This window comes from Colius striatus, chromosome 6 (assembly GCF_028858725.1).
Source record: "Colius striatus isolate bColStr4 chromosome 6, bColStr4.1.hap1, whole genome shotgun sequence".
In the NCBI taxonomy this organism is placed as follows: domain Eukaryota; kingdom Metazoa; phylum Chordata; class Aves; order Coliiformes; family Coliidae; genus Colius; species Colius striatus.
The window spans coordinates 20,680,965-20,703,669 of record NC_084764.1 but is presented as its reverse complement, the minus strand read 5'-3'; the positions used below and the strand labels follow the sequence as shown (position 1 = coordinate 20,703,669).

At 35.1% G+C, this 22,705-nt stretch overlaps 1 protein-coding gene across 1 annotated transcript in view; it reads right to left on the bottom strand.

The window, feature by feature from the left end:
• Positions 1–22,290, bottom strand: part of TTC6 (tetratricopeptide repeat domain 6) — a 60,991-nt gene extending 38,701 nt beyond the window's left edge. The window contains exons 1-3 of the mRNA XM_061998821.1: positions 21,863–22,290; positions 20,315–21,098; positions 13,297–13,386 (exon numbers count right to left, since the gene is read on the bottom strand). Coding sequence (XP_061854805.1) covers positions 13,297–13,386; positions 20,315–21,098; positions 21,863–22,290 — 1,302 coding nt within the window. The remainder of the gene's footprint in view (positions 1–13,296; positions 13,387–20,314; positions 21,099–21,862) is intronic.
• Positions 22,291–22,705: the final 415 nt, after the last annotated feature.

The window sequence follows — 22,705 nt, the reverse complement described above, 5'->3', positions numbered from 1 at the left end:
ACTATACTAGCAATTACAAGCACAGAATGCAGTAAATGGTGAAACGTGCAATACATATACAAAAGAACGAGAAAAAACACCGCTTAATTTCATATGTTCGGGTATCTCCATATGTATGTAAATTCAAATAGGAGGAACACAGCACACTGGGGCACTGGCATATACCAATACTGACATCTTCTGGCGTTAGCCAGGTTTGGGGTAGGTTTTCTGCAAACACTAAACTAATAATGAAATTTCTTTGTTAGTTCCTTGAACTAAAGTGTGCAATTTATTTTACTTGCAATTTCATTGTCAGACATATACATGATATAGTGGATTTAATTATCAATTATGCTAATTGCAAAGTATTTTCATTTTAAGAACACTGTGTAAAGGGCAGGGTGGGGTGGGCAGGGGGTCGTCACAACATATTCTGAGAACCAGACATTTCATTTAACAAACAAAATGCTTTCTGGAGTACATTTGAACATTGAAAAAAGAATCTTTACAATGTAACACTAGTCAAGAAGCTGTGGTTCTTACATAGAGGGAAAGATTATAGATCTGGAAGTAGTTCTTGAACTTTTTCTGGGATGTTCCTGTCTTCAAGTGGAAGCTTTGACAAAAGGCCTGTTCCTTAAAGAAAAGTATAACAAGAATTGAAAACCTAACTTTTGATAAGCATTTGGCCTTCCTAGCTTTTCTTTACATCTATTTAATGGTGTATTTGGTTTGCATGGCAAGGTTTTGGCAGTGGGGCAGCTACAGGGGTGACTTCTGTCAGAGCTTCCCCTATGTTCAGTAAAGCCAAAGCCCTCCGGCTCCAAGAGAAACTCAATGCTGGCCAAGGCTGAGCCCATCAGCAAGGGTGGGAGTGCCTCTGTGATAACAGATTTAAGAGGAGTGGGGAGTGAAAAATGTTTTAAGTGAACAATCTAAAAAGAGTTGTTTCTCTTTTAGAGCACTTCCATCATAAACACTTTTAACTTCAAGGAGTTTATACCAAGTAATCAACTGTGAGTTAATGCAAAACAATATTAAGATTTTTCCTTTCAAGAAAAGAGAAGCAAGGTAGAGAAAAGCTGCAAGTAATAATAATACTATCCTAACAACACTTTGTTTCCATCTGCTGGTAAAAAACTGTAAAATCAGAATGTCTCAGGGAAATGTAGGCATTCCTGAATGAAGGTACCTTAAACATGACATGAAGTTACAAATCCCAATAAAATTTTTGTAGGATTTCTGCCAGGAACTGTTTTGAATATCCATTTATAAGCTTCAAAAAATGTATTTAGCTTAATACTTCTCTTCATGGCTAAAAAAAACCCAATAAAACCAGCTTTAACTCTTGGATAACTGATGTCTGCAGAGTATGCCAAGATTAAACAGAAGAGCAAAAGCAAGGTGCCTTTGTTATTTGATGAAATAAAGTTAATACAGTCAGAGCCCTAGAAGGGAGTCGTAGCTGACCTTGGGAAGTTTACATTTTGACAAATTGATACACCCTGCTTCACAAGATATTTTTTGCAGACATGAAAAGTTATATATATTTTTAAGCCTGTGTATATTTTTCATAATGAAGAGTCCAGATCAAGAAAGCAATAATTTTCTTGCTTTAATCTACCATAAAATCCTAACACTGCACTGGAGTCCTCTTTGGACAATGATACAGTCAAGCATGATTCTTTCACAGAAGAATTCAGAACTAGTAGAACAAAAAAAATTGGTTTTTGGTTTTTTTTTTTTTTTATTGACAAAGTCATCTGAGCAGTTTTTTGAAAGATTAAAACCAGAAGATTATGGCAGATGGTGCCACTAGATGGCAGTGCTCCAAAGAATTTCGTTTTCTAGATTTCGAGCATTAAACTACTTGAGCAAGGAATTTTTGTAGGGTTATCTTTTTAAACTTCAATTTCCTCAACGTGTTGGCTACTTCTCAAAAACCAAACCATTATTTTATTCAGGTCCCATCCTCCAATAGCTTCTACTACTCATCTCTCTTAGTTCCACTCTCGTCTAACTCCTTCAGGTTCCTGGGTATTTCAAGGGGTTAGGTCCTCTATTCTCTTCTTCCTCTAGTTCTTGTAACGCTTTAGTCAAAGACCACGTACAAGTCCTTCCCCATGGTAATAATTCAGAGCATAATTCATCACTCTGTGCTGCACCAGTAATATGTCATATGATCTTCCTCTCAGGAATAACCAGTTAACAGTGCCATCTTTCAGCCTTGCTAAGCTAAAGATATTATGAGGCTTCCCTTTTTCAACTTCCATGGCCTCCCCACAACATGCTTTCTTCATCACTAATGCTAGTATCCCATAACTCACAAGACTGAGAACACAAGTATCATTCACAAAATTCTAAAATTAAAGGGTTTTTTCTAATCTCTTTACAAAGCTGAAGTCTGGTATATAATTTCATATCTTGCTTGCAGCAGCATCCATTTCTTTAGTCTAGACAAACATTACCTTGTTATGTTCACATTCATTCAAAGCCATACTACAGAGATCGTAGTTGCTTGCCTGGAAAGCTATCCTGTTCTTTGAAGTAACAGAAAGAGAGGCTCATTCAAATATAAGATGATCCTATGCTTTCAACTCCTTCATAGCCTTTCCTTTTTTGTCATGTCTAGACCAGTAAAGCAATAACAACTTCTATTTTTGTGACTTCTGATGCCACCAATGATTTAAATGTAGAGGTTTTTCATTTTTAAAGATCTTTTTGCCCACTTTCATGCTGCCTCTCACACCTAAGAAAATCTCAGTACAGCCATCAATTTACTCTCTCAGAATTTCCTTAAATCCTTCTACTGTGATCTCCAAAACAGTTAATGGATGGGTTACTGGTAGACTGAAACCCCCAGTTACAGTGCTCAGTGTACAGATCAGTGTCTTTATTCTCCTTGAGTCCTTTTATTCTCTCTCTGTATCTGTCCAACAGACAGAAAATGCTGCTGAATCAAAAGCAAACACTCCAGTCAGGCCATGAATGATATTCATATGCTACCCAAATTCCTGACAGAAGCAGAGGCTCAGAAAAGCCAAAGGAAACATCAGGGCCTAATCCTATACCCTGAAATGCCATCCTTGATGGTTAAGATAATCTTGACTACACCAAAAGAATTCAACGACTAAAAACTTTCACAATACAATTAATGGATTCACACTTCAAGGTCAGAGAGAAGCATCATAATTATCCAGACTGACCTTCTAAACAATACAGATAAAATTTCATCAGTATTCTTTCATCAAGTTCACAATTTGCTGGGTGAAACTCAGAAAATACCTCAGAAAGAAATCCTGTTTTGGCTTAAAGGCTGTAAGTAATGGATAATTTCAGAAGCTGCTACTTTCATTGCTATATGTTGAAATCCTATAGCTACTCTCAATTTGTCTAGACTGAAACCTCAACTACCAAATCTGTTACGTTTTCATTTACTAAATACTCTTCCATCAGAAGCCACACCATGCAGGCAACTGTTCAAAACAACTTTATATCTCCAGTGTAAAACAAAAAAAAATTTAACTTTTAAAATGTCTTAATACAGAACTAATATTCAAGAAGAAGAGAGCTAACATACAGGAATAGATATGTCTTCTTGTTCCCTTAAGATGGTTTTAGGAACACTGTTAAGCACCTTAAGTGCACAACATTCCTACAAACTTTGATTTGGAAAAAGCATCACAAATTTAGCCAACAGGAAATTTGCTGTCTTTCTATGGAACTTAGATTTTTCAGGGGCTACTGGCAGAAATTTCCTTCCATTTCAATCCAGAATATGGAGCTCTCTGCTCAGGGTAAGTGCATCCATTCTTCCAAGGTGATTTTTTTTTTTTTTTTTTTTTAAGACAGGAAAAAAAGCAGAGTGGTGATTTCCATCTGTGCAATAATTCATTATTGAAGCAAAGAGCCAGGAAATGAGAATTCATTGCTTATCTGAGGATTCAAACCTCACTCACCATTAGATTATTTGACCATTCTGGGTACAGGAAGTTGTGCTGTTGAGCAGAAAAGAATGCAAAAGTCATGCAGCCAAGAGACAGAACAAGTGGTGACATGACTATCTCAGTGGTTAGAGCACGTAACTTACCTGGAACAAAAAAGCTCTGTATAATATTTCTAATCTCAATACTCTTTTTCTATATGATTGCTAATATCTCCCCTCCTTTATTTTAAGGTAAACACTTTTAATTAAAAGTTCAGAGAGTATTAAACAGCCATCTTCTGCTGCTTATCTTTCAGGACCATAAAGCTCCTTTCAGAGTTACTGCTTTTCAGGATACAATCTCCCCTCCTACAATGGATGGTCCTAATTCCCTATTCTTATCCTTGTGACCTTGCATTTGGCTCCACTAAAACACACGTTTTTCAAGTAAGCCTAAGTTAACGAGCTACACAAATTGCTCTGTAAAACTGACCTAGCCTTATCCTTATTTACCATTCTATTACCGTTTAGGTCACTACAGACTTAATGAGAATAATTTTATATTTCTGGAGCTGGTGATAAACAGAAACTATAAGAAACAATCTGCCAGTCTGAATACCATCAAGAGTATTAAAACTTCAACTCTGATTTTTTTTTACATTATTCTATAAACAAGGCACAAAAATCAAAAACGTAACCAAAGTAATAAGCAATAAAAAATGTTTCATATTCATTCATATGCACATCATTTTAGTGCAAAACATGTCAAAATTAAACAGATTTACAAGTTCACTACCATCAAATACACAAATTGATAATATAAAAACATGATAAAACTGAGTATACTTATTCCAAAACTCATTTACCTCTCCTCGTTACTACTTATAGAATAATTTTTTAATGAATATTTCAACATGCTGCATCAATCTCAGGAAAATTAACTATTATGCGTTTTGTTCTACTTAAGCTCGTCATTCATTAAAGATGCAGAATTCTTCTATTATCACATGAATACCTTTTACATCTGCAATTAATACTTTAGACTACAAGTTTATCTACATTCTAGTTCTGTCTATGCTTAACTTTGTGCATGTGTTGAGCTCGACAGAACTATACTCAATTACTTAAAGTTATGCTTGTTTCTAACTGCTTGTAGAATCAGGATTGAGGCAAGATTGTCTCTGTGATAAAGGGCTAATGGGTGTGCACTTTAAACCTTTTACTATTGCAGAATTTTACATTCACAGAAAGCCTAGTCTATTTGCTCAGTATTTCTTGTTATTCCAATGGGACTGCTCATGTGAGTAGAATGAAGTATAAAAATTCATGTATTTATAACTTATTTATAACCAATGCATTTTGCATTCTAAGCAAAATAAAATACTTTTAGTACCCTTGTTCTAATTATTTTAAAACATATCTATAAAATAAGGGAATTTTAAAAAAAATCTTTGGCACTTCTTTCAAACTACTAAATACTGACACACCATGGGAGTTGTTTCTCAACACATAATCCTTTAACTTACAAAATTAATTAAATCATAGTAGCTCTGAAAACATATAAGTTCATACCTTTCCCTTTCAGCTTGATCCTTCAAATAAATATATTTTGAACATATTGGTTCTTCCTCCTTATTGTCTGTGTCCTCTGCTGTATATAAGATATTGTGACCTCTTCTGTCTAAAGTATGAGAAACTCTAGAAACCAATTGTAAATAAGGAGGCAATATAAAACTAGGAAAAGCAGTACACAGATGATGAATGTCTGGATAATGTTGACCTCTGGAAGGAAAACAAAGAAATCAAGAAACTTAATGTCCATTCTCTATATGCTAAAGTACATAGTTTATCAAATAATCATGACATACAGCAGATTATAAGATATCTAGAGCTAACACAAAAACTTGGCATAAAGTGCCTGATCATTTCTACTAAAGGTAAAGATCATATTATTGAGAAAAGAGAAACAGGCAGAAGAAAACATTTTCATTATCATTTTAAAGTAAAAAAATAAGTGCTGTAGTCCCAATTCTACTGTAGTAGAAAGTAGAGTTTTCACTTATTGCATGGAAAACTTAATGCAGATTTAAAGGTTAAATTGGGTACATGGATAAATATTGTGTTAAAATGTTACATATACATTCATGTGCAAATTCTCTCCCATGACAGAATACTTTGTAAATACCCTTAAAACTTTGAATTATTTTTATATGCTACCACTTGAACTTCTTCCCAGTTTTTCAATGCAACTGTTGATTTTAGAGGAAACATCGGGTCTTCTACTATCTTTGAAAAGTCAATAACTAAAAAATTCTACCATTTAACTGTCCCATGTAAGTTGTTCTGAAGGTAGTGAAAGTCTGTTGACTTCCACAGGCCATGGATCAAATTCTAAAAGCAGTCTCCAGCTACTGTATGAACTCTACAAAGTTAATAAATGTCTAACGTGCTGACAGTTACAATGTGAAGAGAAGTATATGCAAAATGTCTGAGATGTAAAAAACTCAGAAATGGCTCTCGAAATAGACACTATTTTAAGTAAAGTCTGTAAATGTCTTCATATTTTAACAGAAAATATCAAATGAAAAGAGTTAGAAATCCACTTAGAAATTACACCAAATAGTTTTTGAGTTTAACTATGTTTTCTGAGGTTCTCCTCAGACAATGACACTTCCAGTATTTTGTTTTGTTTTACTAAGAACTATGCCTTATGTTCTAAACATATTATAAGGCGGATATCAGCAAGAACTATAAAACAAGTAAGGAAAAACACAAGATTGATTTATCACAACAGGAAAGAATGTCAATAACTCCTTTTAATTAAAAGTGCCCTACATATCTTTTTCAAGCCCTACAATTTTAATATATAGAAAAGAGCCTAGCTTTTTTATGCTTCGACAAGACTGTTTTTCTGAATCTTACAATCCAAAGTCTCTCCTGAAATCAGTGCAATTTTTACCAGAATGAGAACTAGGTCAAGGTTATGAAAGAAAACATCAAAGATAAACATTAAAATGACACAGTTTGAAAAGTAACTCAGTCACACAATACATGAGGCTGATTAGGATTTAAGGCTTGCTTACATCAACCCCCTTCAATGCAAAGGATAATATTTTTTAACTAATAGAATGTATGCTTTAATATGCAGACCACTAATTTAAAATTATACAAAATCATTGTGAAATATTTATTTAACTCAGAAACATTTGTAACATTTCTTCAGAAATGCTTATAGCAGTTTACCTCAGGATGCTCTAACACAGTTCACTTTCTCAGCAATCAAATTAACACCTTTTTTTTTTTTTTAAAAAAAAAAAAAGGCAAACAGTTTAACTTTGAATTTTCAACATTTGGAGTGATGGTCGGCAAAATAATTTTAGAATTCTCTCGGAAGTTTTTATTTAAGCTTTTTTAATTAATTTAAAGAAAATAAATTCAAAATGAATGTTATTTTAATTGCACTATTATTACTACTCTTGCATAGAAGTTTAACATTTCATTGAATGAACTGAATGCTTTATCAATGTAGACTGAAATATTTGGGGCATGCTGCAGGTAAAGGTGAATGTTTTTACAGCACACACTCTCCTAAAATAGACTATTTATCATTCTTTGAAAAAAGGAGACATGAAAAAACAATACTATGTGTGTGGCCTACATTACCTTCACTTAATGCACTAAATACAGGTTTTTTAGTAAATCGTGCAGTTTCTGCACCATTGATAATCTGGCAGTAAGTATTTATTGAAGGTAAAACACTCATTGTCTGTTGACACTATTTGTTTTAATATATAATCTTGCTAACCAAATGATCTTTAAGCAATGCAGATAAGCAATGGCACGCAAAGGGTCACTTAAATGCCAATTTGACTGTTTCATAAACTTAAGCATTCTTTTCCCATGACTATTCTCAGCTACTTAATTGAAAGTATTATCCATTTACAAACTTTAGGTCTGCCATAAAAAGGCTCTCTTCTGTATCCAATAGACCTTTCAGGATGCTAAGAACAACAAAAGCTTGTAATTAAAGCTTTGTTTTATTTTTCCCCCTTTTCTCAACAGAGAAGTGAAGAAGCAACCTATGGTACATCTAAACAAAGCCATCTATAAAGATCTTATTAGAGGTGAAGACCATAAAACTGAAGAGTCTCACTTGAAATGGGATGGACAGGATCAGTTAAATTAGGACACGGTCTGTACTACTGTAATCTGCACTCCTACTGCAGAATGACAGATACAACCTATGACAATAGCAAGGTAATAAGCAGTTGTCCTTAGACTACAGCTCTCCATGTAAAAATCTCTTGAATTTCAGACAAGCACTGACTGTAATACAAATTCAAGTTAATGAATTTTTAATATATCTTCTCTATTTAAAGATGATGACTTACAGCTGGCATTGCTTATATTAAATTTGTGGTATTTTCCAATGTTTGTTTTTAATTATTTTGATTAGATTATGCTTGGAATTGTATGGACAAATTCAACCCCCACATAAGCAACTTCAGTTTCTGCTGCAGTCAAGAGAAGTTTCATCTGCATACAGCAGGACTAAGTAGGGCCTCTGGATTTTAAACGCCATAAATCAGAACTATTTCAAGAAGATAACAGCAAAACTACAGAAACAAAAATTACTTGATAATTTAGGTCAGAAATTGCAAGTGTTCAGATGTGAATTTGAGGACATGGCATTATTTCATATCCAAACATCTATAATGCTAGGCGCTAATAAAACCAATATATTTTCAATATTTTTCTTATTATAAGATTTTGAAAATTACTTGACATTTGAAGTCTGAGGATGCAAAGGCTGATGCAAGTTATGTTTCTCTTGTTCTTCCTTCTGATCTTCATCTGGTTTAAGTTTTGATATTGACCTTCCTTCCACCTGCAGCACATTCAAGGATGGAGCCTTAAATGTTAATGAAGAGAAGATAAGCACAGTGTTGCAAACTAAGAAGTTAAATGGATATTTTCACACCAACTCTGGAGTAGAACAAGGAGCAATGGCACACAAGCACCTCTCACTATCAGAAAACACAATTCAATTAACTGGAGCAGTATAGAACTGCTGTCACTATGCAGATCACAGCACTGCCCACAGCTATTCAGGACATAGAATAAGCAGAAAAGTGTGATAAAACAAGATTTCCAATGCACTCTACCGAAACTGCATTTCTGTTTAGTGTGTAAGATGAGTGTATTTCAATGTCTTACAAAAAATATAATCAAAATATCATCAAAATCATAATACTACTTAGAACTGTTAGAAAAGCATAAACATATATAAAATTTGTATTACATTTTTAAGCAAATTCAAACAGATACTCAGAGGTTAAAGGACAATGATATTAGAAAAGGTTATTCAAGGTAACGTTTATCAAAAACAGGAATTTTTGCAGGAACACAAATGTAAGGAATTCCTATTGTTTCCATCCACAGCTGTTCATTCGTCATTATTAGAGCACCACCTGCTCCATTATGCCACACTGCGAAATAGATCAGGTACCTGATCCATTTTGGAAAAAAAACGGTAAAAAAGTGGGGGGGAAGGCAAAAATTAATCTAGATCTCTTATTCCCTTTGTGTCCCGACATAGATGTTTTGCTGGGGGCAGCTCACTGTAATCCAGAAGTAAGAGTAAACAGCAAGGAAACTGAACTGCTGGGGTTTTCACTGCTGCCAAAGTGTCTACATCTGTTTTATAAAACTAAGCTTCAAAATCTGTAGCCTTCATGTAGTGCTTTTTCCATATTTTGGTGACCTCCAGAGGTCCATTCCAAATTCAACCTTTCCATAATTCTGTTTCCAGCAAAAACTGCTAAAGACCTTCCTAAACCAGATAAGCAGTGCCATCAATAAAAAGCATTCTTCTGAATTCTACTTAAAAGCTGGCATATATAACTCAACAAAGCAGGTCCAAAAAATACAGACCTACAATCATAGCATAATACAGACAGAAACAGAGAAAACAAATTCTGAAGTGTTTTTTCATAAAAAAATTATCTCAATATGAAAAGTCCAGTCTTTTGCCCAGCTCCCTCTGATACCCCATGGCAATTACTTCTATAAGTTGGCTAGTTTAGGAACCTAAAGAGTACAATTGTGGTCAAGTGCTTTTCTAGTTAAGATTTTCAGTCACGTATCAGGTTAAATGAATCACAAAAGCATAGGATTTTCCTCTTCTTCACCACTCACATGCTTTATTTATCCCAGAATATAACTGCACATAATGACTATGTCTACTGACAAATTCAGCAGTATTTAAGTTCTTAGGAGAAATCAATGCATGAAAAATATGGAAATTTATAGTTCTATAAAACTATATTAACCATCAAGTAAAAGATACAGAGGACTGCAGAGATACCGAAATGAGTCACTACCTTCTGAAAAGTCTTATTAAAAATTAAAATGGTTTCATATGAAATGGTTTCATTCATATATATTAGTTTATTTTTTAAAACAGTTTCACATATCATCATAGCTATGAAAAAATATGAAGGACTTAAGTCAGATATTTGATATATACCAGAGAAACTGTAAGTTAAACATAGAGAAAATAGGCTGGCAAATATAAGAAATACAGAAAAGTTTGAAAGTAATATGTCTACCTGAAAATGTGTCATTAAAAAGAGACAAATATAAGACTATGATTTTAGCTTTTGAGTGTCAGGTAAATGTTTCTGTCATAAACTCTTATCCAATTTAGAGGAAAAAGTAGTAACCTGATTGTATGCATTACCATTACCAGCTTTAGGAATGCCAAAATATACAAATAGGGAAAAAAAAAAAAGAAAAGGCACCATGTAAGTTATATCCAAAGTAACAGAAGATATTTAACAACATTTATCTGTGTCTCAGACACCAATATTGATAATGAAAACCTGAAAAACTAAAATTACAGCGGCTACTATTTTTAAATATTAAGCCAAAGTTCTGTGAGTGCATCTGTTTTATGAAGCAGATCATGAAGGGGGATTTAACAGACTCTTGCTAATGAATTATGAAGACTATACTAAGTAGAAGGAAGTCCCTTTAAGCCTAAAATTGGATAACATGAGCCAAATCATTTAACTATTAGATGGAGATTTAAAATGTGTATGATCTCTTATTTCTTTTTCTTTGTAGAAACACTAGTTAACTGTCAGCTTTTTAATCAAAATATTGATGTGGTTCAGTTACAGATCTAACAAAAATTTACAATAACTAAAGCAAATATCTGCATTTTTTCCATTGAACTACTCTGTGTATAATTAAATTTCCAAATTCATCTCCACAATCAATCACTTTATCTTGAAATTGCATGGGTCCTTAAGTCCACTAAGCAAAGTAAAAGAACTTTCTAAAACAAGATGTCACAAATACATGCCAACAAATAGTGTTCTATAGAAATACTAATATAGAGTACATTACTGTTACTGTGTATAGAAACAATTCTAAGGATGATAGAGCCTTTACCTAATACATATGTGTTCTTAAACCCATTTCTTTTTCTATACTTCTGTCTCCACTGTTTTTAGCATGTGTAAAAGTCAAAGCGTGCACTTTCAAATTAACATTGAAATTATGTAGTACTTGTGTTAAATAGAACCAAATGTGTTATCTTTTCAGATGTTAATCTTCCAAACTACTTTGTGTTCTAAGATCACTGAACAAACACTCATGAGTGTTGTTGCAACAATATCACCAGGGCATTACAGAAGTCGCACACTGTCCAAAATAATATAGCAGCAAAAAATATCATTGCAGGACCCTAATACTGTTTAAATAACTGGGAAACTGTTCTGTTTGCAAAGAGTATATAATTTAGAAGCAGTATTCTACTATATTTTGAATATAATAAAAGTTACCATCAGTGACATTGTACTGAATATTGTTTATACGTCATTTAGCATATTTAGTTTTGTAATGAACAGATCAACTGATGTTGCAGGGTATACTCTTAAAACTATCTGCAGACATCACTATTAATATTAATTATATAAAACATTATAGTCAGGTACAGATGGCACATGAGATTTCAGTTACTGAAGGATTAGAAACATTCATGACCTATAGACAGGCAAATATTGTAAGAAAAATTTCAAATCATAATACTTTTTCTAATTTAGAAGAATTTTTAAGAAGTAATAATTTCATGTTCATTAATTTTCTTCAATGGAAGAACTCTATAGGCATCCAAAAGAAATAATTCTGCTACCAGAAAAGTTGCTAGAAAATATGAATCACTCCCAGAGCTCCTCTGTCCCTTAGCTCTTCTGGGTAACCTATGTGTCTCTTTGGCTCTTGCCTATCCTAAAACTGATCAGGAAAGTTGGTTGTTAATGCTCTGGAATTTTTCTCTTTATCCCTTTCTCCATGCAGCCTGAAGACACACAATCAGAGCCAAACTATAGTCAGTGAGAGGAGCTAAGGAGCAGCTGAAGCAAGGCCTCTAAACATTCAGAAGGTTTCTCATTTTGACTAGGCCTCAGCATTATGATGACTAGACTTTGAAACAACATACTTGCAAATACTGCACAATGAACAACCATCCCATGTGTGTGTCTCATCCTCTTTTTGTTTTGGTCCCTTTATCTCCCTTTTAACACCTTTATCTGTCTTCCCACGTAGTTTATCCAACTTTGTGTTCATCTCATCTATTTCTTTGGGCCAAGGCTATCTGGTATCTCTGCACATAATATTGCCTAGTGGAAACATATCCCATTCTTGGATGTCCGTCTCACTATACCATTGTAAACATAATAAAGACTGTTATTCTGTTTTACAATAAGCATATATAGTAACTTTAAGGCAAAGCAATCATTTACATCAAAGCTGTAGATGGAACCAGGTTAGGGTTTTATTTTAGTATCTCATTATAGCCTTGAAACACCAGAAAACTAAAAACTGACAACATATAGGAAAAGACAAAAGACATTATTTGGTCTTAGCAATGAATTTGTCCTCTGTGGTACTGTCTCTATAAACTTGATTTACCTTCTCTACTAAAAGTCTAAGCTTTACAGAGCTGATATCCAAGTGACAGTTTTTGTCATGTATGAAATCTCAAAAAACCAAAAGGATACTGAGCATTATGAGGTTTTCCAGGAAGACATCCACTTGTTAAATGTAGATTAGGATTCTATTTATATGTTGTTTCATTTGCAATCTTCTTTCCAATCTCATAAAGAAAAGCCAAACCCAACATCTGACCGAATGAACCTTAATTTGTTTTTTCCTCTAACCTTAAGCTGCAAGACCAGTATGAAGACCTGTTTTATAGAAAATCTTCTTTTAAAAGGCAGGTGGTAAGGAAACAGCTTGCAGACCTCTGTATGCTCTAAAGCATCGAAACCTTAAGCACGGGAAAATGAATACTATCTCACAATAGTACTAAACCTACTTACCTGCTTCACCTGCTTATTAGATGTTAAAAGCTCATCTTTAGGCTTAGAATCATTTTCTCTTGATTGAGATACTTTCTGAACTACTGATGTCTTGTGAAGGAGAAAAAAAAAAAAAATCAGTGTAAGTGGTGAATGCATTTTTAAAAAACCCCACACTTTTGTGCTCCTGACAGATAATTCAGTGCAATCTGTATTAGATGCAATTACTATTTCAACATCTATGCATTTTATGAAGCAGCTAGATCACAGCATCAATTTAATCTTAAGCCAACTATTTCCTCAACTAACTAGATTTCCAAAAATATAGTAATAGGCAAAGGACCTACAATGATTAACACTCAATAATAATATTTATAGAAATGTCTTATCAAATATCTAGACTATTTCTTCTACAAATTTCCCCGTAAGATGAAATTGCAAAATGTAAGAAGAAACATTCATCAGAAATTTGTAATAAGAGATCTATGATCCTTTAAGTCTGATGAATCATCAACGCCTCTAAACATTAAGCAATGTCCCAAACATACCTAAGTTTAAATATTTCAATTTTTAAAGCAGTTTGAGAGAAAGGTATAGAATGATAGGCAATTATGAATACAGATAAACGTCCTCTAATTCCATTACCCTAAGTAGCATGCTATATAATAAAGCAAAATTCTTTATATCTGGCAGCTGGAGAATTAAAGCTCATAAGAAAAGAGTGACATCAAAGAGAAAGAGAGAAAAATAAAGGTACACTTGTGATTTGTGAAGTACCAAAATGTTTTCAGGGACTATTTCAATTCCTTCACAGTGTTATCAGTTTAAAATATGAACTACCTATCTTAACAACTCTGCAAGCAAATAGAAGCACTATTAACTTATTATATTTTAACATTCCTAGATAATGCAGAATGTTACCAAGCTTGCTTGGTGAAAACTTGGCAGGACTTGAGATTCAGTTTTTATTTCCTCATGTTCAACTGGTGCCTGTTGTATAAGCAAGAGAAGAAAACTAGTGTCAAACAATAATGCTAAAAAAAATAAAATTATGCATATTATCTTACAGAACAAAACAACATCAAAACATTATACATGCATAAGTTGAAGTTGAGGTCTTCATTACACAATCGATTTGAAAGCAACAAGTACATCCTGAGACAAATGATCTTAGGGTCATCTTTTGCCAACAATTACACACATGCTTAACTTTTTATTATAAATAAGTTCTCCATGGAGCTGCTTATAGTAGACAAGTTTAAAAGTCAAGTGCAATTTTCAGTTAACTATTTTCTCCACAGGAAAAAAAGATCATTGCACCACTATCTGAAAAGCTATTACAAAATTTGAAGTTGTTCTTAGTTCCTGGAAGTGCCATTCCTCCTCATCAAAGGAACAATTTAACAAGTCACCTTTTGGTTACAGTCTATCTGTAGAAAAAAAAAAAAAAGCCAAAATAGAATGCAGCAGCTCTCAAAACAGACAATAGTGCTACGGACAGTGTGCTTTCTAAGCATCCAGTCAGCATACATGTACATAACTCAGCACACACATACTTTACCTTTTGTGACATATGCTGGTTTGAGGAACTACGTTTTAAGGATAATGGTAATGAACAAAAGTATCACATCTAAACTGCATTTTATTTTAGAATATAGTTGTTTAAAACTTCTACAGAAACGCTAAATATTTCTGGGGAAAATATTTCAGAGACACTGGTTGATGCAAGAGTGCATTAAAGCTCCCAGTTAAATATGTCAAGGAATATGACAGTCTGACATGTCAAGAAAAAAATCCTTGCTGGCACTGCAAATGTCCGTTTGCTCTTTAAACATAAAGATCTTCCACAGTAGAGTTTTTTATTCCATTGAGTTCATTGTCCAACTAGCCATTTAATTTTTTTTTAATGCCTAGGATTTTTCCCATTAACTTTAGTACCACATAGGAAGCATATCCTCAGCTGTAACATTTTTTTCCTTGCATTTAGAAAATTTAAAAAAGGATGAGTCTTCAGGCTAACACAAAGTTATAGATGCATATTTTACCCCAAAAATGTATAACTATAAAGGAATAAAAAGCTTTGGCCTTGCAGAATATTGTACACATTGATGTTTTGCTTTTAACCAAGGTCTTAGTAATTTATCTACTTTTGACAGAAAACACAGGTTAAGAAAAATCAATTCATATTACATATGGTTTTTTTTCATCACCAGGAGAGCAAGGAACTAAAATATAGGAACATAGCAACAACTCAGACTAAATAGAAAGAATTTTTTCAGATTTTATACCTTCTCAAGCTATACCAAATAACCTTCCTCTTCTTTACAACACATGCACATTTTCACACATGGTGATTACCATGGACTATTAATTGTTAGAGTCCATCTTAGCCAATTGTCATTCTTTCCCCATGCAATTTATTATCCAATTCATGGAATGAAAGAGAAATTTTCACAAAGCCTTTCATACAATGAGACTGGATCAACTTACATTTCTACACTGTTGCATAATATGTGAATTACAATTTTACATATTAATTTTCCTGTTCTGTCAAAACCAACAGAATTATATAAGTAAATATTATCTTCATTTCATTTTAGCCACCTGTACATGTTATGCGACTCCTTTCCTTTGCTGGGTGCAGTGTTTTCTCTTTTGTCCACTCCCCATGGGAGAATTGCAGGCACAATGCTGTTGTGTTATTTTAATAAAATGATGTGTACTGTCTATATATGTACTATGGGGCTGTTTGTTTGCACTAACAAAAACGAGGCCAAATAGGCGTGATCTAACTTTGGGAAATAAAAGTGTTGACAACTATGGCAACTCTTAATTCGTGTGGGAATCTGTTCTTGGGTGTTCTGCCCATTCTTGAGGAAGCAGTTTCCTGCACTGACATTTTTAACCTTGTGATCGAAAATTCTACAGCTTTATTATCCATAGCCTCCTGAAGGCACAGAAAACTATTTCTATAAACTATTTCTAAGCAATATATAGCAAATCAAAAGCATTTTGATAACTCTTAAGAATTTTAACACTTTTAGTTGTTTTGGTATGTCTATGGTATCCTTTGTGGCTGAAGAGGTTCATTGGGAATCCTGACAAAGAAAATTGAGATTTTATTGTTGTTTGGTGAGGGTTTTTTCAATAATCACCTCTAAATGTATGTTACTTAAATATTTTTGTCTGGAATTTCTTCGGTTCCTCATTTGATAATTACATGCTATTAACATAAATTCTCTTCCTCTCTATTGTGACAAGAAAAGTCTCTACAACCAGTGCAGAAAAGACCCTGACAAATAATAAAAGGTCAACCTAGGTGCGTGAACATACAAATATTTTAAAACATTCTTTTAACATGTTGAATTTATACAAATTATTTATACACAAACACAGCTACCACCTTGTATCCCTTTGGCAAAGCTTGAAGCTCTAGGAGATTACAATCTATCTGATTAAAACCAATCTAGTTTCACAACAGCAGCTTACAGACCTAAGGACGATCAATCTCCCATTTAGCTAGACTTCACGGTAAAAAGACAGTTTTTGTTCCACAAAGACTGTAACATTTTTAGGACAAGCATAAATGACGAGAGCCTAATGATCATAAGGAACTGGAAAGTGATTGTTGATCAAATGTAACCAACCGTACAAACGGATTGTTTTTAATTAGTTACTTGCACTGGTAACTTATGAAATAAAAAGATTTCAGATGTGTACACATGTGAACCATCTACCCAACTTCTCTCCCTAGGCAATTTCTTGCAACATTATGAAAACAAAACATTCTTTCAAATAAATAAATCTAAAGTAATATGAGTTTGCAGTTCCAGAAAAAGAACAATTTCTGTATCTAGTAGTAGTGTCCCTCCTTGAAGACTGAGCAGCCCCCTTCAGTAAGCAGCAGGAAGTGCCATAGCCTTTACCATGATTAACCTTATTAAGCATTGTCAACAAAATACACTTCCTCAATTCATAATGTAATAGCAAACTCATAATAAAAAGCATCACTGTCATGATTTAGCTACATTTTAATGGATGCTAAGACCATGAGAACTCTCCACAAGCCACCTGTAAGCAGAAAATAAGAAAATAAAAAAGAAGTGCTAGGTTTTTCACCACTTAAAAAGAACTAAATTAATTGAAGTCTCTTGATCATTTGCATGACACTTAGAATACATCTTATAACATCTAAAGGGTATAAAACCAAACATTTACAATGAGCTTCTTAAAAAGACTGTTTTATGTGAAAGCACTGTATGCTCTATTGCATAGTTTTCATGTCAGCTGAAATATACAGAACATATAGAGGAAATAAGTGCATACTGTAAAGTTATGATCAAGTACAAGTCTATCTCTTCTTGAATTTTAATGATAATTAGTCTCTATCAAACCACTTTTGAGAGAGTATTAATGTATTATAGAGAAAAAAAAAATCTTCAAGGCCTTGCTATTGATGTTAGCTTACCAGAGACATAGATATTTTTTAACACTAAAGTGTATTTTATGTTGGCATGCTGCTAGTAGGGTGCATTGTATAGTCTTTGTTTAATAGAAGCATTCAAATTTCATTATTTTTTAAGAACAAAAATGCTGTTCATTCAGCTACCACCCTCACAAGCTCATCAGAGGTACCAAAGAACTGATCTGCTTAAAACCGTAACTAACTAAAAATGAGCTGCAGGTTCATCACCAAGAGAGCTGAACATCTAGCTGAATACCAAGAAAACACATTTCTGAAATGAATATAAACACCCTCCTATGGATACTTAAATCCAACATATAACTTAATAATTCAGTATACTTCAGGGGTTGCAACAAGCCTCAAGGCAAGAAAATTACTCCAGGCATTGGAAATTATATTGTTCTTATAATAAAAAATCTACCTTTTAACAGAAAATGTGGTATGAATCGTTATTCATAAATTATTTCCCTTGAAAGAAACAGGGCTAAGTACTAATGTCCTACCGAGCTGGCATTTCACTCCCCAGATAATGCTCTTTCAGATGTAGGGGGAAAAAACAGCACTCAGTCCCCACTGCAGTCTCACAAGTTATCAATGTTCATCAGTCATTAATTCAAGATCAAGAATATTATAAAGGGAACAGAATATTTTTTTTGTAAGAAATGAAAACCACATTAACTTCTGAGAGCTTGTTTTCATTTTAGTAGCTCTGTTCTTCTAGGTATTTCTATTTCATTTAGAAGACTACATTTCATACTTCTTTAGAGAAGGCAAGCCTTGAAGCTCAGTGTAAAGTAAACAAACCATGCATAATAATAATAAAGAATTGCTAGAGTCTTCATTCTATTTATAAGGTCACTTAAGTTCAAAAGACATTTGCTGCAAATGCCTTTGATTAAAACAAAATTGTAATCAGCAAGGGTCTCATTCATTCTCACCAATGTCCATATGTCCATACCTAAAAAACTATTAAACAACAAACAACTGGACCAGAAAGTCATCACCAAGTTCAAATTTTCAGTTACTTTGAACCTGGATGATGTTTTAGAAATAAAGCATTAAACGTACTCCAGAGGTCAGATTTTCAAAGCTCAGAGCACAGCAGCTCACACTACAAAAAACAGAGTTGTTTCTCTTCCAGTTTAAAGTATCAAGACTTGATAGTGGCCAAACTTCAAAAATCTTACCTAAAACATCAGACATGTTTAGAAAAACCCATGCAATTCAGCACATATCACTGATCACTTTTAATTATTTGTGATAAGTGGAAAAATAAACTGTTTTCCAGATACACAATCATCTCTAGCCCTCTTCCCAGCTGCCTGAAGGACTTTTGTAACCAACTGGAAAACTTCAACCAAAGAGAATCGTCACTAATTTATTATATTTCTAAAATACAAGTCAAGAAACAAAAAAGGTGTCATATCAGCGCTCTGAGTCTGAGAAAAAACTCTGATTTCAATCTCAACTGAAATATACCAGAAATTATAGAGAGTGGGAGACTGTGAATGCCTCAACCACAAAACAGCTCTCAGAATAATACCAAATCAGAGGACATAAATCTGCTGGAAATGCAGTTTCAGACTTGCTGCTCATGGACTTACACATTTAAATTAACTCAGTTCAGATTTTGTTTTCTTCTGATTTTTATATTTAATCAAAAGACAGTCAACCTCACATAAAGGGAATGTAAGGTACTGCACTTAAGCTCTATGAGAGATACTCTGTGATGACATAAAGTAGCATTTTGATAGCTGTAGGAAACAATGTTCTTTATCAAATCCTAACACACAGGTTCATATGCTTTTCACCAGCCTTCCATAATTTCTTGCAGAGACAGTTGCTGCTGAAAAGGAGCAGTTCACCTTCCATGGGCCAATTCACTCCATGGCACCCCTAGCAAGTGCTAGCATGAATATCAACTGGGATAGGGATTTTTGTGACATGGAACTAGGCAACAGAACTAGAACAAAACTATCACTCTTGCTAAGAGAGGACAATGATAGTAAGTTACTAGTCTAGTTAACAAATTAATTAGCAACCCTTTGGTGAAAATCTAAGAAAGTTACCTGATGCCTAGTATTACTGATATCTCCTGCTGTAATTAATTGACTCTCTTAGAATTGCTTACACAATCCACATGACTGTGAAAATAAAGGACTTGTCTTATCAAGACTTCACAAGCTAAACAACAACTAAAAGAAGCAATATTTCCAACAATATCGCAAAGTCATTTAATGCACTTTTCCATCTATCAGACTAGAATATGTCATCTTAAAAAAGAAAAAGAAAAAGATGTATTAAACTATAGGCAGTATAATAAAAATAACACCTAAAAAGAGCTTATGTTTAATATATTTTTATATTAGCTCATTCTAATTTTTAAGGGACACCAAAAAACCTGGCAGAAGAAACAGTGAAAAATATCCTATGACCCATTAGTGTCTCTATGCATTTGTTTTATCTGGCTTCTGTGTTGTAACACATTGTAGGAGCTGGGAAAAAAATATACAAGTCTTATAAAGGTAATATTTACCCAAGAGAAAAATATTGCTCTTGTTCTGGTTCACCTACTTCCATTTTTATGTTGTAGTTCTGGCCAAGAGCACTCTCCAGGAGCTCTTTGATCATTTGGTCTGAGGGAGATGGAGAAGTAGTCTGCAGGGAAGCAATTATTTCATCAATAGACCTTGCAACCACTTTCACAGGCAATGCTGGTGTGGAAGCAGGCTCTTCAGGTTCGCTCTGCTGGAAGTTCTCGTATACCTTTGAAGTGTTTGGTCTAGTCACATCTCTTGCCTCTTCCAACTGTTCTTGAGCAGACCTCACACTCGGCTGCTTGCTTCCTTTTCTCAGCACTCTTCCTGATTCAACATCTAACTCTTGTTGCTTTGCTTTTGAAATTACTCTGCTTCTCTTTTTACAGCTTTCCCTGGCTACACTTCCCTTTCTTGAAATGTTTTTACTTGTATCAGAATCTGTAGAGCTAAATTCATCATTACCTTTAATCACAGTATCAGTTTCTTGAGTTCTATCTCTTTTTAAATTCTGGGGATCCACCTGTAGCTTATGCAGTCTATCTTTTACTTTGTTAACAGCTTTTGTCTTTTCTAATGACATAGGGGAACTATTAACTTGAGAATTGGACCTGCAGTAACTTGACTTCTGAGGTGGTGTTGAATGCTTGACCATTACAATTTTTTTAGTGGTACCTACAAATGCTGGTATTACTGGTAGTTTTACAGCTGTACTTTCATAACCACAAGTAGCATTTTCTCTGTTAACTTTTTCAGAGTAATTTCTATGGTTTTTGCCAGCACTGTCTTCTACTACAGCTTTACTTCTTTGAGTCACCACCCTGAGATTGGGAGTTTGTTTTTTCATGTCTCTTACATCAGAAGATATCTTTTCTTTCTGTGAACTTCAGAGCATGCGATGAATTAATTAGGGATATTTTTATTTATATTCATGACAGGCTTATGTGGACTCTTCGACCTCTGGAGAGGATAATGTTCTTAACTGATGCAATTGATCTGGTGTTAAATCTTTCAATAATGGCTAAACGCTCCTGTTTCTAGGAGCACTAACTAGTGCTTGTTTGATCTTCACACTGTCCCACTGAGGTTCCCTGCATATGGTCTCTTGTTCCTTAATATTCAGCTCTTTCACAAAACTCAGTCCAAAGTGTTCATGTTTTCCAGCAATTTTCTTCTACTGTATGCAGCCTGTAAATTCAAACAGAAAAGAGCTTTTGTGTTTAACATGCCAACACAGAACCTAGTCTTACAATGAGTGCTTCATTTTGCTAAAGGGGTACACCGAGTTTAACAAAACTGCTCTGAATCTGTATGATTAACCACCAGCAATGGCTATCAGCATTTTTACCTGAGAAAACAACAGAACGGTGTCTGTCTTGGGGAGCATAAACTGGGAGCCGAGCAGAAACTCACAAGGGGGCGGCAATATTAAAAAAAAAAAAAAAAAAAATTATAAAGCCGAACGCTCTCTCCAAGTAACCAACTAAAAGCTTTCCACCTACAAACAGCTGTGACCTCCGGCCCCTCCAAGAACCGCTTCTCCCCTCGAGCCAGCACAGGGGCCTCCCTCCCCTCTGACAGGTACCTCACAGCGTGGCGGGGCCCGCAGCCGGGCGCCGGCGGCACAGGCACGAGACAGGGCAGCGGCCTGCCGTGCACCGACACAGGCCCCGCGCGGGAGAGCCACCCGCCTCGCCCCGCACGGCCCTGGTGGCCCCGGGCACGAAAAGGAACCGGGCCCGGGGGTGCAGGAGCAACCGCAGCTGGAGCGGGAGCCGCCGCCGCCGGAGCAGGTGGGCGGGGAAGGGACGCGCTCCGTAACCAGGCAACGAGGCTCCGGCTGGGAGTGGCCGGGCAGCGCCCGCCGCCGGCCCTGGCGAGCGCCCCCTGCCGGCGGGGAGGGCCCGGCCGCGGCAGGCGGGGACGGGAGGAAGCGTTTGACGCGCGCTGCGGGGCTGCGGCGAATTCGCTCCCTTGAGTGAACACATGAAGGTCCACAAGTTTTAGCGTCATTCCGAGACGTCATTAAATATGTTCCGCCCGAACCACAGGCTGATGAAGGGCACGGTGTGGGCGAGGTTGTTTGTATCTTTTTATCCTCCTTTGTCTTCTACATATAGCGACTCTACTGATGGTAACTCACGTGTTCTTTTGCCCCGAAAAGCGAACACACAAAGGGCATTGCTGCGGAATTGTGTAGCGTGCAATGCTGCCGTTTCCCAAACACAATGGCAGATGCATTTTTCCTGTCAAATTAAGTTTCCTAATCATCAGAGAGTCGGATAGGAGATGAAAGCCCAGCTCAGCTGCCAATCGTTTATCATCATCAATAAAGTTTCTGTCATCAAAATTGTATTTACAAGCCTAGGGATTATCTGCAACAGAACAGACTCCATCTCAGGCTCCATAAACCAACCAGCTTTGTAGT